This window comes from Pleurodeles waltl, chromosome 2_1 (genome assembly GCF_031143425.1).
Source record: "Pleurodeles waltl isolate 20211129_DDA chromosome 2_1, aPleWal1.hap1.20221129, whole genome shotgun sequence".
NCBI lineage: Eukaryota > Metazoa > Chordata > Amphibia > Caudata > Salamandridae > Pleurodeles > Pleurodeles waltl.
Window position 1 is genome coordinate 563,039,827 of NC_090438.1, and position 16,403 is coordinate 563,056,229.

At 43.2% G+C, this 16,403-nt stretch overlaps 1 protein-coding gene across 1 annotated transcript in view; it reads right to left on the reverse strand.

Annotated features, from left to right (window-relative positions):
* LOC138260020 (glutathione synthetase-like) overlaps positions 1-16,403 on the reverse strand; it is a 327,470-nt gene that overhangs the window by 211,198 nt on the left and 99,869 nt on the right. The window contains exon 3 of the mRNA XM_069208089.1: positions 5,687-5,762. Coding sequence (XP_069064190.1) covers positions 5,687-5,762 — 76 coding nt within the window. The remainder of the gene's footprint in view (positions 1-5,686; positions 5,763-16,403) is intronic.

Here is a 16,403-nt window from a genome sequence, read left to right on the forward strand (position 1 = left end):
TATCTGGCTATTTCGACATTTTTACACCTACTAAGACAAAGAAAGCGGAACCACTGCTTTTTAAAATAAAAAATAAGTATTTAGCAGATTTTACTGAAAATGTTATTTGCCAACAGTTAATGTTCACAGGAACAGTATTTTTAACAGTTATTCCACTTCCTCCAAGGCTAAAACAGTTTGCTAAAAACATACTATGTTGCAAGGAGCATTAACCAAGTCTTGTACACATGCTTCTTATAATACAAGTTGTGGCTTGTTCAGTAAGGGCATAACAGCTATGTTTTAACCTTTCATTTCTGATGTGTTCTATGACTACATCACATGTCCGTGAAGCACTTCCTATTGACAAAGAACAGATTTGCAGAACAGTAATATGTATTATTATACAGTGGTTCCCAACCTGAAGTCTTAGGACCCCAGGGGGGGGGTCCGTGAAGCCTCCTCAGGGGGTCCGAGACCGCTTAGAAAATTAAATAATATTAACAGATTAATAAAGTGTATATAAATAAAGTGGCTAAATGTACAATTGAAAATTTTAAAATGTACTGTAAAAGTCAAGGAATTAGAAATTGGAGACAAAAAAATAAATGAGTATCCTCAGATTGATCTGTGGGAGCAGTGCAGGTGCAACAAATAGAATATAGTATGGATTATGTGTGGCGTGTTTGAACTTAAAAAAGCTTCAACCTTCCTATTGCAATTTTTTTTTGCTTGTTTGAAAACAGTGTTGTGTGTTGTGTGTGTGTTTTATAAATGCTTGCATCTGTATTATTTGTGTATTGTTTTGCGGTTCAAATAATCGACAGTGTTTAAGTCGGGGTCCCCGCCTTCCCGTAATGATTCAGTGAGGGGTCCCCAGATTCCAGTAATGATTAAGTGGGGATCCCTGGGTTCCAGTAATGATAAAGTGAGGGTCCACAGAAGTCAAAAGGTTGGGAACCACTCTATTATACCAAGGTTTCACATAGCAGCCTCTTTAAGAAACAGGAACACCAATTTTAACGATGGGAAATGTTTCTAAAAATCTAAACTGGGTTCCCTTTTGATATTATCTCTACTAACATAAAAGAGCATGGACAGAGAATCATGAAATGGAGGATGAGATATACATTCCTGAGTGAGCTGGGAATTGGATGCAAAACAGTATTAAAAGATGTTGTGTGAGGCTTTCATAAAGTACTTGAGAAATGAAAATAGACGGACAGAAGAAGGCTACATGGGCGAGATACTTGGGGAGGTTAAGTTGATGAGGAAAACTCATTCACAGTCAATAAGATCACGGTCGGGAGATGCAGATCCTCTGAAGAAAAGGGGGTGACTTGCACTGTATTACAGTATTCGGGGGAAGGTGAAGGGATGTTACACACAAAATACCAGGATATGAATGCGGTCAGTGGATTGTATGAACTGAAGAAAGTCAGTGCTGCTGAAGAGGAGCCTCAAGGACTGGAATTACACGGGGTGACAAAGTCCTTGTGTTCACGTGTAGAGGCATTCACGATAGGTAAGAATTATCAACCTGTTAAGTTACGGAGAAAGGAAGTTGGAAGTCAAAGGCATTAGAAGAGGGGAAAAGAGAATTAATTAGGAGGCTCAAGGTGCTAACACCTGCATTCATTGTATACACAAATGTGAGAACTCACTACACAGAAGCACAGCAATGGTCAGGTAGATAGAGGTTAGCAAAGAGGCGTGCATGCATTTTAGTAGTTTGGCTTGCCTAACTATGATGCTAAATTCAGATCCCAAGAAGGAGAAGGTAAATCTGTAACTTGAAGAGGGAAACAGCTATGCATTTCTGGTTATAATGAATGGTATCAGCTAGACCACTGTTGGATAGAAACAGTGTTGGTGGTTGTTTAATGCCAGTTTTCACAAAATTGTTTCAGAGTCTCCCCACCAGTGTTTTTTGGGACACAATTTAAATCACGGTCACTGATGAGGAGCACAGGTTGGATACTTGACATTGACTCTTGAAGGTGGCGGCCCTATACATTTTGCCATGAATGCTTCAAATGTGCAGCTAAGCATCTGACCATGCAGTGTTTTGGCAATTCAAAGGATGGTCTACCTGGAGACAGGGGTGCTTAGAGGGGGTTCCTAGAAAGCAGTGATGGAGTCTCTAAAATTTCACACCTACAGGCTAGATATGTGTCAGTTTCAGAGAGAAATTCAGAATACCTTAAGTAGGGATGAAAGGAACAAAAGAGGTGGATATTTGCCATTGGTCAGAGGAAGGAGCAAGGTTGTCAGCATGAAGTTCAACAAGGGGATACTGGAAGGTACGATGACGATTTTGAGGATTTCACCGTTAAGTATTGTCTCTAAGGAATCAGCAAACTAGGCTAGAGGAATTTTCAAATCTGAAAAAAGTGCAGTGTTAGATGTTTCGTATCTGCATTATATAGACTTCACTGTATTCAAATGACTTCTGCAAAGTTTAAAACACCATCCAAATAATGCCCATTTTCAACTCTAATTTCATTCTCACCAATGTATTTTGTTTAACAGAATTTTGGGAGTCTGTGTTTACATTTTGTGCGTTTTATGGTTCTACAAACGGCAAAATGCTGTAATACTTTTGTATCACTGAAACACATGCCTATTTCAAACAAAGGTAAGAGACGGGACCTCTGCCAAAACAGTAATTTTTTTTAAAAGGGCCATGCAGTGGGTGATATCACAATAATCTAAAACCCCAAGCTGACATAATCAAACGAACAAACATTCTAGAACACTTAATGTCGGTGATTGCTAGAGATGCATGTAGGAAGCTGGCTCTCCATATGGTGCACTAAAGTGAAGTACACCATGTGGAGAGTCCAGGCAACCCCTATTATTTTACAGGGCTTTCTTTAAAAAAATCCAGTGCTCTGTTTTTGGGGTAGTGTGGTCAGGCAGCTTAGGATAAGCAAAGGGGAGTATTGAGAATTTGTTGTACACACACAGTTAATAAATGAGGCACACTCAATAAAGGAAACCAACACCAATTTATGTAAATAACACAGACTTTTATATTATTTTAGGCACCAGAATCTTCATGATCAGGTAAGTAGTTTTCAAGATATGTTTTCAGAATTTAAATAAACAATACTGTATTTGTGGGAAACAAACGCCGCATAGAACCACTTGTCAACAACTTACAGGACTGTTCTTCAGGAGTAAGGGTAAGTAGGGGCCAAGGTCCAAGGCAGCACTCAGAAGTATTCTCGTGCGGCTCAGGGGCATCCAGATGAAGAGGTGCTTTTTGGTGTTGGGTGGCCAGTTGAAGTCAATGAGAAGCAGAACCTGTAAAAAGAAGCTGCAGGTGGAGACTGGGGGGGTCAGTCAGTTCGAACCCCAAGATGAGCTCAGGTCTTTAGTGTCTCTGCAGCTGGGATGCACCATTGGTTGAACTGGACTCAGGCTGTGGGGCTTGTGTGCAGTGGTCCTTAGTCTGGCGGGTCACATTGGTCTGAAGAATTCTTTCTTGGGGGGCCAGCAGAAAGAGACAGTAGGCTACGACTGGAAGTCCAATCCAGCAGAACTCAAGGGTGAGTTCAGGTCCTGGAGTCTCTGACTGCTAGGGACACAGTCAGTTCACTTTGACTCAGGCTGTGGGGCTCAGTGCGGAGGCACTTTGAGGTGTTGGGTCGTGCTGGGCCATGCTGGTCAGATGCACTTCAGGTAGAGACCTGGAAATGGGGCACAACAGGACGGCTGGGCCACTCTGTGTGATGGCTTCTGCTGTGCTGATGTCCCTTGTTGGCTGGTCAGTTTCTTGGGGTCAGTGTCTGGATTGGAACAACAACAGGTTTTGGCTGCAGCAAGCAGGTCAGTACCCCTGATATAGGTGTTGCGGTGTTTTTGGTTGGTCTAGCATCTCGTTACTTGCTGAGGAGATGGGGTTGACCTCTGAGAGCATGGAATACCTCCACCTAGGCAGCTGCTGAATCAGTAATGCCAAGGGTTAGCAGTTCCATGACCCGGAGCAAGTGTTTTGGTGCCTGCAGAGTGCAGGGAAGTAGCTCCACTACTCCACGAGAAATGCCAGTTGTTTTGTGAAGTGGTGACAGCTCTCCCTGGCTTTTGGGGGCTGAACAGGTGCAGGACGAGTCATCTTTGGTACAATTGTCAGGAACAGCAGGTAGACCAGCAGGGTTGGCTCCAAGTCAGTTGCTGCTGCTCAGTCCTTGCTTCTTGCGGCTCTTCGTGTCTTTCTTCTTCTTGAGTCAGGGAAATCTGCTTTCTTGGTGCCAGAGGCTCCCCTAAATACTCGATTTAGGAGTGTTATAATGAGTGAAATGTAGTAAACGATAGGTTACTCACCCTTGAGGCACTACACCCTCTACATGGTCACTTGCTTTGGGAAGTGGACATAAACCTATCCCAGAGTTCCTAATTCTGCCAACCAAGATGTTGGATTTTTCCTAGAGTGGGGCACATTAGGCAGCTCACCTTAGGGTGTGTCTGACCTAGGTGTACTGCATGCCTCCTAGCATTGCTAATTTCCCACCTGTCCTGGTGTCAAATGGGCCTTAGGGCAGGTGGTGGCATCCTGTAGGTCTGGGGGATGCTGGGTCACATATTAATGGCAGCAGGGACTTGGAAGTCTCTGGCCTTGGTATGCTAAATCACTAGCCATCCTGATGGACTAGGTATGAACACCATCTTCCAGACAGATATTGTTTCTGGCCCCCAAGAGTGAGTGTTCTCACCTGAAGAGGATCAGAAACCTATCTGTGGAGGCAGGCAGAACTGTGCAACTGAGCCATTACACTAGAGGACTAGTCGGTTTCAGGGGAACCTCCAAGGTACGCTCTGGGTGCATTTCTTAATAAATCCATCACTGGAATCAGTGTAGTTTTATTAATACAAAGTGTTTGACAGCAATCACCATAGGTTTTAGTGAAGCGATTATGTAGCTGGGATACTCGATTTGACCAGTGCCCAGTAAATACCTTAAGATAGCTTCCTTTTTCTCTTGTAATGTCTAAGAATTAACTTAGACATCACAGTGGCATATCTGCTTAAGCAGATATGTCCACACATGTAGTATCATGCACCCTGCCTTAGGGTTGTAAAGTCTGCTGTAGAGGTGACTTATATATATTGAATGTGGTGTTTCCAGGCAAGGCACACAGGATGTGTGACAGGTTGTGTTTCCACTTATGTCTGCACCATGTCACGCAGCCTGCAATGGCAGTCTTTATGAGTATGGTGAGGGGTCCCTTAGGATGGCACAATACATGCTGCAGCCCTTAGGGACCCTCTTTAGTATGCTAAAGGTATTGCCAATTGCACAGTTTTAGCGAAAGTGATCTGGCACTGGGGACAGGGTTAGCTTCTGTTCAAAGTGGATCAAATACCAGGCAAAAATTGGGGGTGACCATGGCAAAAACGGGCACTTTCCTACAATGCAGAACTTGGGAAAGAGAACTGTTTTTTCTCCACACAGGATTGCCCCTTTATTTAAAAGCTGAAAATGTGTAAATGAAAGTACTATATTACAAAGAGCTAAACAAAGAGGTGGGAGGGGGTGTTATAGCTCTGCTCCGAGGTACCTCACTAATGATCCTCCTAAAGAGGTGCAACCTGGAAGATAAAGATGCAGTTAATCAGTTAATAAGGAGATCAAAGAGTTAAAACATAAAGGCATGGGTGCATTCAAGCAGCTGACAGTTGGTTTGCTATTGTACTATCTTACCTGAGCTATTCCCTCTTTCAATACATGCTTGTAGATTTTAAAAAGTTGATCAATGAAATCATTCACTTTAGCTGTGCTGAAAGATAAAACATGAATGAATATTAACATATAGTCGTGTGGCACTTCATTTAAAGATTTTTTATTTTTTTATTGTCTAGTATAAATAGTAGAAAGGTGTAGGAAAGTGGGGAATTATGCCCTGAAGCTGGTTAGGCTTCACTATTTAATGGTTGTATGACAGAACCACGCATGCCTTAACAACATGGTTGGAACCATGACCACGTCATTTCCACCCATGCCTTTACCACACATGCCTTTTCACTGAATTTCATTGTAAAAGCATACCTACTAAAGGCATAAGTGGAAACAGCATTGTGGTTCTGTCATACAGCCCCATACCCACCCTGAGGCCCAAAACTACCCTCACCCCTAATATATGAACTACCTCAACCCTCACACCCTCCTTAAGCCCTAAAAAAAAAATCCCATCCCTAAAAACTAAATTAGTCTGACACCCCCCACCCGCCCTGAGACCCAAAACTATCCCCAACCCTAATAGCTAAACTAACCTGACCCTCCCACCTACCCTAAGCCCTAAAACAAAACTACAAAGATCCCTCGCCCCACTCCTAAAAACTAAACTATCCAGACACCCTCCACCTGCCCTGAGCCCTAAAACCTTCTCACTCACCTAACAACTAAACTACCCAGACCCTCCACCCACCTTAAGCCCTAAAAACGGAACAACCGTGACACCCCCACCTGCCCTGAGCCCTAAAAACGACCCCACCCCTAAAAACTAAACTATCCTAAACTTCCCCGAACCCACCCACCCACCCTAAGCCTCTAAAAATTAAACTACCCTGACACCTCCCACCTGCCCTGAGCCATAAAATTTATCCCACCCCTAATAGCTAAACTACCCGAATCCCACCCACCCTAAGCCCTAAAAAAATGAAATGACCCCCTATTCCCACCCTTAAAAAATGAACTACCCTGCCTCCCGCAACCCCTAAAAAAGCAACCCAGACCCCCCACCCTTAAAAAATAAACTACTGAGTCCCCCCACCAACCGTTAATCCTAAAAACTAAACTTCCCCAAACCCCACTCCCGTCCCTATAACAAAAAAATAGCCTTACCTCCATGACCCACCAACCCACCCTAGCCCTTATCCACCCCACCCCTAAAAACTACCACAGACCCACTTACCTCACTGCATCCTCTCCTGCTCTTTGCCTTTTCCTTTGCCTTAACTATGCATATGTGTAGTTTGGCACATGCATGGTTAAGGCACAAAAAAAAAAAAAAAAAAGGCAGTCGTTGTTCCGGCAAGCGTGGTTACGCTTGAGTGTTAAATGTCTGTGTTGTTTACAACGTGTGGTTAAGGATGTTTCCCCTATTTAATACCTTCATGTTACTCCCAGTAGGCCCATTTCGATTCACACTAACAAATCCCTTGCTTAGTCCTGGTAGCATAGCACAGAGCAGTCAGGTTTTACTAGAGGAGAGTGTTCAGCATTTCAGAGTACCAACATGAATGATAAGAAATGACACGACTCAAAAGCAATCCATCGCCAATTTATAAAAATAAAGCAGAATTTTATATCATTTTAGACACCAACATGAATACAATTGGATGAGTATAACTGGGGTTATGAATTTTTAAAGCATAAATAAATCAGTGCATTTCACTCTTGCAAAACATTAACATTGTGGTCTATGGTAAATGAATCTAGTGTCACACATGGCCTAATTCAGAAAGGGCCTCTGGAGTCGTGTTGGAGGCCCCACAGACGTGGGGTAGTCTTTGAACTTGGGGTGGAATCTCCCTAATGAGAATTTTCATTGCAGAGATTTCACCCTGAGATATAACATAAGAAATGGGCATCTTCAACAGTCAGTAACATAAAGTATACTATATGTTGAAAATACAGACCGTCAAGTGGTTCTGTTCTATAATATTGCATAGTGATTGAGAGATTTCCAAAATGACAGCAGAACATCTAGGGTGGATTGCAGTCTGGTTGGAACAAAAAACCCTGCCCAACCCAGGTCAAACAGGTTTGCTTTAGAAGCCATCTTAGAGACACTGGATACCATCTACTTACATTAGAAGTGATTTTAATGTCATGAGATGTCATCAACCTCTTAAAATACTTTGGATTTTTATGAATTTTGGGTAGTAAATAAATTATGGGAATAATATGATTTTCTACCGTCATACGTATTCTCATCCTCATCAATCAACTTTAAATGTATCCATTCATTCAATATCCTTTGCAATTCCTGTTTATGTTGTTCTGTAGGATTAATCTTCAACTTCACATAACATTCTTTTTCAGCCAATTGACGATTTTCCTCATGTATGTAATCCTCTTTATTCCTGATGACGACGTTTTCACCTCTATCTGTAGGATTGATTTCTATCATTCTATCTGTTTGTAATTTCACTAATGCCTCTCTCTTGTTTAGATAAATTATTTGTCACTTTCTTGAATCTTATTTTATATAAATCAGTGATTACAGCTTCAGGAAAAAGATTGATGCCCTCATTTCTAGGACCGCCAGACTCGTGGTGGCAGTCCGATAGCCACTGTATGACAATGGTGAAAGCGCCATGGTCTGACTGCCGGCATCGCCACTTTTTGCCGGCCGACGGCCTGGCACTGCCAGAGGTCTTAATGGGATTACAACTCCAGTATCTGCCAGATTTTGTTTGGTGGCTCCACTGACATGCAAAGGCTGGTGGAGATGGGGTGCCGGTGGCCCCTTGGGGGCCCCTGCACTGCCCATGCACTTGGCATGGGCAGTGCAGGGGCCCCCATGGGCAGCCCCGTCTCGCTTTTCACTGCCTGAATTACAGGCAGTGAAACTGCGACGGGTGCTATCGCACCCGATGCACTGCAACATTGCCACCAGCTAGATTACGAGCAGGAGTCAATGTTGTGGGTAGTTTCCCTCTGAAGCAGCTGGCAGAAACTCTGTTTCCACCCGCTGGCCCAGCAGGAAAATCATAAAAGGGCCAGTGGGAACTCATAATAGGGCCAGTGGGCAGAAAACTGAACTGGCGGTCTTCCGACCTAAAGAGTTTGGCGGGCAGCATCCACCGCCCGCAAAACTTGTAATGAGGCCCTGAGTTTGTTACCTGGTTTCAAATTGGGATATGCTACTGATTTTGTTTTTTTGTCACTCATGCCTGCCCCTAGTGGTGGTACTATTTCATCAATTGCTGCATCATTTTCTTCTGTTATGTTTCTCAAGGTTCATTAGGGTTATTAATGACGTCCTGTCTTTTACTGTTGAATCAAAGGAAGGTTTCTCCACTAAAGTATCCTGTTGTTTCCTGTCACTTGATTCTGCAAATATTTTAGCCAGTTTAATTTTTCTTACATATTGGTATAAATCAATTCTTGCTTGGACTAAGTCCATATGCTTTGTAGGACAAACATTTAGACCTTTCTTTAAAAGGGAAATCTCTTCACATGACAGCACTTTACTTGATAGATTAATCATACTTAGTTCTTGATCTTCCATCTTAACTTGTTCGGTCTCGTTCTTCCTCTTGTCCACACTCTCCGTTGTTCTTTTTATTTATTTTTGTCCTCTTCAATTTTAGTATATTTGCATAATATTTCAGTAAATCCCAATGAGTATTTGAGGATGTGCTTTTCCCATTCCTGCAACAACTCACTGCTTGTGTCCCTCTGTCTTGGCATTAATGTTATTCGCAGTCTTCATGGAACCCTTTGAACCTGCAGATACTTTTTTAAACTTGAGACCTCCCCCCATTTATTTATTTCTTTTTGAGACAGTACTTCCCAAGTCCGTAATTTTCTTATTACATCAACCTTTCCTTCTTCCTTACTTGTTTTTCCTTCATTGCTTTTCCCAATATTCAAATGAGACTCCTCAATACATGTTGCTATCTTCGCATTCTGTTTTGCTTCCCTTTACCCCATTTTTTTATTGCGCACTTTAATTAATCTGCTCACACAGTATTTTATTGTCAATTTACTCCGCTTTCTCCTGGCTTTCCGGCCTCGCGCCTGCTCTTATTTTCAGGCGCGTTTTACCTTGCGTGTTTATATGCATAGTTGTTTCAATGCCGGTTTCACCTTACATCCCGCCTTCTTCCCATTACATTCTGAGCTTCCGCACAGTATCGACCACCCTCCGGTTGCTGTCTTCCTCGCTTCCGTTCATTTACGGTTGGAGGTCACCTAGGGGTTTTCGCCTATAAACAGCGGCTGCCAAAGTCCTGGAAACTGTTACTTCTGTTTCGTTCACGTTCAGACTTCTGCACTCTTTCTGGTGTGTGCAGGAGCCTCCTGCAGCTGGACCATGCCACTCTTAGTTATACCTCTTGTTGCTCCACACAACCAAACTCGAGACACACTGTTGTGGATAATTCTTCTGTTTTATACCTCCATGATTATTCGGAACCTGTGCAGCAATACAGAGACTGATGCGTTTTTCAGCCCATCCTCGGACTTTGATCACAAACAAATTAACAGTCCTTTTTCCTTGTTTAAAATACACAAGTACACCTTGTGTGTTTCCGTTTCCAACCCACCACCTTTAATTAAAGTGACCAGTTCTTAAAAAATCCTACATTCTTTCACTTACAATTCTGCCGTTTCACATACTGCTAACCAACTTTGTTCTATGCAAGGACACTTGTGTTTACATTTGCCAAGCATTATGTCAATTACATCGATATCATGCTTTGTTTGGGAGCCTCATTCTCCTTACAATGCGTTCTTGGTTGTTGAAGGCGCAAAAATATATTTTTTTTCTTGACCTGCAAAAAACCCTCTTGCTTTGTTGATTCTTCTCCCCCACATTGGTTTGCCTTTGTATTGCGTTGTGACAAATTAAAACATTATGAGTTTACCTTCGAATCATATTACAGTAATTTCAAAATCAGCTGTCTATTAATCCTTTTCCTATCACCAATTCAGCCCTATTTTGCCCTTATCAATTTCCCATTAGAATGGGAGTGCATTATTGTTCTTATCAAATCGCATCATACAGTTTCAAACCATTTCTCATGTCTCTTACATTCCAACTCTGCTGCCATTATGCTATCCATCAGATCACTCAATGTTTTTAAGAGGAGCCTAGTCACCTTGTCCACATCAATTTCACCTAAAAAATAGGCATTCATAGTTTTTCCTTATCAAAGCGCATCATACAGGTTAAAACCATTTCTCTTGTCTCATACATTTTATCTCTTCTGCCAAACACTATCCATAAGGTCATTCATTGTTTTTATAGGGTGCCCAGTCACCTGCAACCCTGTTCTGTTGCGAGGGCTTCCCTATATTCGAGGTATGCGATTCTCATTTGTCCCATGCCATGGTCTGGTTGCCACTGTTTATTCTTGTTTTGTCTAGGAGATGTTTCCCTATTATATTGTGGCAATATATTAGGCCAATGATTTTGCAGAGAGGTATAATGTCCTCATACTGGCATCTAGTCGCCTGTTGCCACAAAAAGCCTGTGTACAATGCACCAACAGTTCTACCTTTTTCCTTCCGATATCTTGCCACATTGTAATAGTTAAACATCTGCTAAACAACAATTCACCTGTTTCAAGTAACTATAACTCACGCCCCGGCCATGCACAGCTATCTGATCAATAATTTTACTGCAGATGTTACAGTGACATTATCAATGATGTTATCAAAGATGTTATGAGTACTGTAATTTGTGGGGTAATTAGCAGTGCATGGTGAGAGCACAACATATAGTTACCATAGGGCGCAAGGTATCTTTACTTGAAGTAACTATAACTATAACAGGTGAATTTCTATGGCTTTGTACTTTTAAAATGTGAGCCTAACTCTAACGGTCCTGTAACCTTTTTTTTTTGAGTGAGTTTCTATGTTTTAAAAAATTCTATTTTCCATCTATAATGTCCCTGTAACTTCTGTTTTCTTCAGTGAATTTCTATATTTTTTAAAACAGTAAAGTCATTTTCATTACTATACGTTAATCTAACCACTGCCGCGCATGGCATTTGGCCATGTGTGGCAGGGGTTGGTCAAAAAGCCAGGCCTGCAGACACACTCTGTGGCCAACCCCGCTAACCACCCAACCTCACGCTGCACAAATGGGATTTGGCCGTGGCTTGTCTCACTGCATGTGAGAATAGGTGTGACAAACTGTATCTGTGTGTGAGAGTGGCCGTGAGAGTGGCTATGAGAGAGTCTGGATGTGAAAGTGAGTGTGTCAGTGTCTTAGTGAATCTGCGAGTGGGTGCATCAGTGTATGTCTGGGTCTGTGAGTAGGTGCATGAGGGCTTCAGCGGGTCTGTGAGTGAGTGTGTGAGATTCTGAGTGGGTCTGTGAGTTGGTGTGTGAATGTCTGAGTGGGTCTTTGAGTCATTGCATGAGGATCTGAGTGTGTCTGTGAGTCGGTGCATAAGTGTCTGAATGGGTCTGTGAGTGGGAGTATAAGGGTCTGAGTGGGTGTGTGAGTGGGAGAAAGTGATTGAAAGAGAGAGAGAGAAAGAGAGGGAGAGAGATAAAGAGTTTTTTAGGCTTTAATAGATTATATACTTAATAGAAAAATCGAAAAGAAAAATGTATTTGTCAAATAAAAAGAGTGAGATCACCTTTCAGTATGAAACTTAAACTTTTGAAGTTGAAAAGGAATTAAAGAAGGAAAATGACAACAGGCCATAGGCCGTGCTCAGCACGGGGCTGAGTAGTTATAGAGGTTGGACACATAGGTCTGGCCACAGACAAGACCCTGTGGACAACTGCACTTGGCTGAAGGCCGTGCACAGTGTTGCTTAGGTTGTTATAGGCCACGGGGCCTGGCAGAACCCCCACCATGCAGTTTACTCGTCAATAATGTTATTGCAAATGTTGCAGTATTATTATCAATGATGTCATAGAAGATGTCATGATTGATGTAAAATGTGAGGTAATTAGCAGTGCATGACAAGGGCGTGGCTTATAGTTACCTTAGTGCAAGAGATATAGTGCCAGATGTATCAAAGGGTTTTTCCCATTCTGTGTCAATGGGATAATGTGTTCGTATGTATGGCCCATAGTTCTTGAGATAACTGTAATTCTAACTGCTGAATTTCTATGGTTTTGTGTGTGTAAAATCTGAAACTATAGTGTCCTTGTAACCTTTGTTTTTTAGTGAACTTTTAGAGTTTTTCAAACAAAAAGTAATATTTAATTATATATGTTATTCCAACCACAGCCTACAAAGAGCCTGCGTGCCAGCAGTTGGCCCCATGCAGCCAACCCCATACTGTTTATTTAACATAAAGTAATATTTAATTACAAAACGTTAACCAAATCGCCATGGTGCAACACCCCACATGCAACCAACCCTATGCTGTGGGTCTGTAAGTGGTAGTTGTGTGAGTGGGTGTGTGAGTGGCTGTGTGGATCTGTGAGTGGGTGTGTGACTGGGTTTGTGGGTCTCTGTGTGGTTGTGTGAATGGCTGTATGGGTATTTGAGTGGTTGTGTGGATGCCTGGGTTTGTGAGTGGGTGTGCGAGCACATGTGTGAGTGATTGTGTGGGACTGTATGTGGGTATGTGAGCAGTTTGTGGGTCTGTGGGTGGGTGTGTGAGTTACCTTATGGGTGTGTGAGTGTGTTAATGAGTGGCTCTGTGGGACTGTGAGTGGGTGTGGGAGTGGGTTTAAGGGTCTCTGAGTGGGTGTGTGAGTAACTGTATGGGTGTGTGAGTGGGTGTGTGAGTGGTTGTGTGGGTTTTTAAGGGGATGTAAGAGTGGCTGTTTGGGTCTGTAAGTGGGTGTATGAGAGGTTTGGGGGTCTGTGAGCAGCTGTATGGGTGTGTGAGTGGATGTATGTTTTTTTTAAAATTATGGTCTAGATCTGCAGATCCCTTGCTAGTTCATGCAGGGGGCTGTGCTGAGCATTGCAGAGGATCTGCAGATCTTTGTGCATCCAATTATTTTTTTAATGTTTGGGCAATTTCGTGCCAATGAGGGGTCTCTCAGAGACCCCTCCATTAATCCCATTGGGTCAGGATACCTCTAGCCGGACCCCAACATTCTATTTAATATTTATTCCCCCCCAGAACTTTGTTTTGATTCACAAAATGGCAGCTACAAGTGTTTTCTCTGGCTGCGGCCAGCCAATCATGGCAGTGCTGTTTGCGCATGGATCCGCAGATCCTGCGCAGTGGAGTTGCATCTTTAGATATACATAAATCTTTTTTCTATAATAACTCCAAAACTACTAAACAGATTTACAACAAATTACAAAAAGCACTGTTTCTCCCCCAAGATCTAGCTTTCTGCTAAATTTGGTGTAATTTCATTCAGCCGTTTGGGCTGTAATCATGTCTAAAATCCATATGGGAAATCGTATGAGGAAAATGTGTTTTAGGACCTCCCCTCCCCCTTTTCCTCTGCCACTGCTTGACAAATCACCCTCAAAATTTCCCATCAGGTTTTTAGCGCACCTACAGTACGATCCGCTGAACGGAATTACCCCAAATTTGGCAGGAAGTTGGATCTTCGTACACAGATTGTACATTTCGTTATTTGGTGTAAATCCGTTCAGTAGTTTTGAGGATATTAAAGGAAAAAGAAATATTGATATATATAGGGAAGCAGAGGATCCGTGGATCCCAGAGATCTCATGGTGAGATCCGATTGGCTGCCAACACTTCAACCAGGAAGTGTTGGCAGCCATTTTGGGACTCAGCTTTTGCCCCTGCACCCTTTTCTTTTTATTTTCTTTGCAACGGGTCTGCTTGGTGTGGGTTTGGCTTGTTAATGGGGATTTAGCTGCAGGGCCTGGCCTGCGGCTAGGCCCTGTGGCCAACCCCTGCCATGCACACCCAAAGGATGTGTGTGGTGTAGAGTTGGGTGCTTATAAGGCCTTCTTTTATTTAAAAAAAAAAGCTGCATGGAGGTGGTGGTCCCCAAGTCTCAATGAACCCAAAGGAGGGGGTCTATCAGGCCCCCCACCCATATTCTAGTAACGCCTCAGGGAGGTGGTGGTCCCTGGTGCTAAAAGAGCTGTAGTAGGGGGCCCTCATGCACCCCCCCTTCTATTTTGAAACACCCTCATGACCCCGGGATCTGTTCTACTATGGGGCTCAACTGAAAGCAAGCACGGGAGATGGAGCATGTTTTCTTAAGTTTTTGATGGGGATTCACAAATCTACTGTCATTTTGCAGCAAAAAAATTAAAAGGTATTTTTTGCCCTGGCGGGGTCTCAGGGATAGCCCAGCACCAAGGCTAGGTAGTCAGGGTATCCCTACCCTTCCCCCTTTTCTTTTTCTTTTCCTTGCAAAGGGTCTGCGTGGCATGTGTTTGGGTTCCTAATGGGGTTTTGGCCCTGTGGCCAACTCCTGTCGCGCATGGCCAAGGCCGTGCATGGTGCAAATTTGGGTGCTTACACAGGTATGCTGCAGGGTCTGGCCTGCAGCCAGACCCTGCAGCCAACTCCTGCCATGCATAGCCAAAGGTCATGCAATGCACTTGGTTGGGTGTTTAAAGGTGGTTGCTGCAGGGCCTGGCCCCAGGCCAGGCCATAGGGCCAACCCCTGCAAAGCACAGCCTTTAAACAATGCTTGGCATGGGGATGGTTGCTTATGGGGGTAGGCCTCAGTGCCTGGTCTGTGTCCAATCCCTTGCCACACACAGCTGAAGGCCATGCATGGTGTGAAGTTGGGTGCTTATAGGTGGTTGGCATCAGGGCTTGTGCAACCCCTGCCGTGCATGGGTGGAAGACGTGCCTAGAATGGGCATGGGTCCTTATAAGGGGTAGGTCTTAAGGCCTGGACACACCAAGGCCCTGGACCAATCCCCTGCTGCGCACAGCCAAAGGTGTATGGTACATGGTTTGCAGCCTACCCCCGCCACACACAGCTGGTTGGATTAACATAAAGTAATTAAAATTACTTAATGTTAAAGAAAATACAAATTCACTGAAAAAAGCAAACATTACAGGGGCGTTATAGCTAAGAAATAGAATTAAAAACAACATAGAAGTTTACTGAAAAAAACAAAGGTTACAGGGACGTTATAGTCAGGCGCACATTTCAAATCTACCAAACCATTGGAGTTCCGCAGTTATAGTTAGAGTTACTTCAAGTAACTATAACTTGTGCTCCATGCACTGCTAATTACCCCATATTTTACATCACTCATGACATCTTTTATAACATCATTGGTAAAATCAATGTAACGTGCTGCAAAATTATTGATGAGATAACTGGGCATGGCCCTGACCTCTGCCTCCCCACAGTATTCTACTGAACACTAGATTGATAACTTTCTATATTTATTACAAAAGTGGGGCACGTCTGACATCATCTTGATGTCATCAAAACTGTAATACCTAAAGAATTTCCATTAAAAATTATAAAAATGAGTAGTTCCTATTTTTATGGAAATTATGGTTAGTGCTTTAAAAAAATAAAAGGAGGACATATATTCTCAAATAGTTCTCAATTACGGACAAAACACATTGGGGTCATTCTGACCTCGGCGGTAAAAGGCCCTTACCGCCGGTCAGAAGTCCACCATTCTACCGCCGCGGCCGCGGTAAACCGCCACGGTCATTCTGACCACCAACTGTGAAACCGCCAACAATCCGACATCCAAGGAAGGCCGCCTCATCAGCGGGCCGCGGAAAACTGGAGATGACCAAACCTCCACCGTCACGCCAACACAAACACGCCCATGCCATTCTGACCCACGAATCCA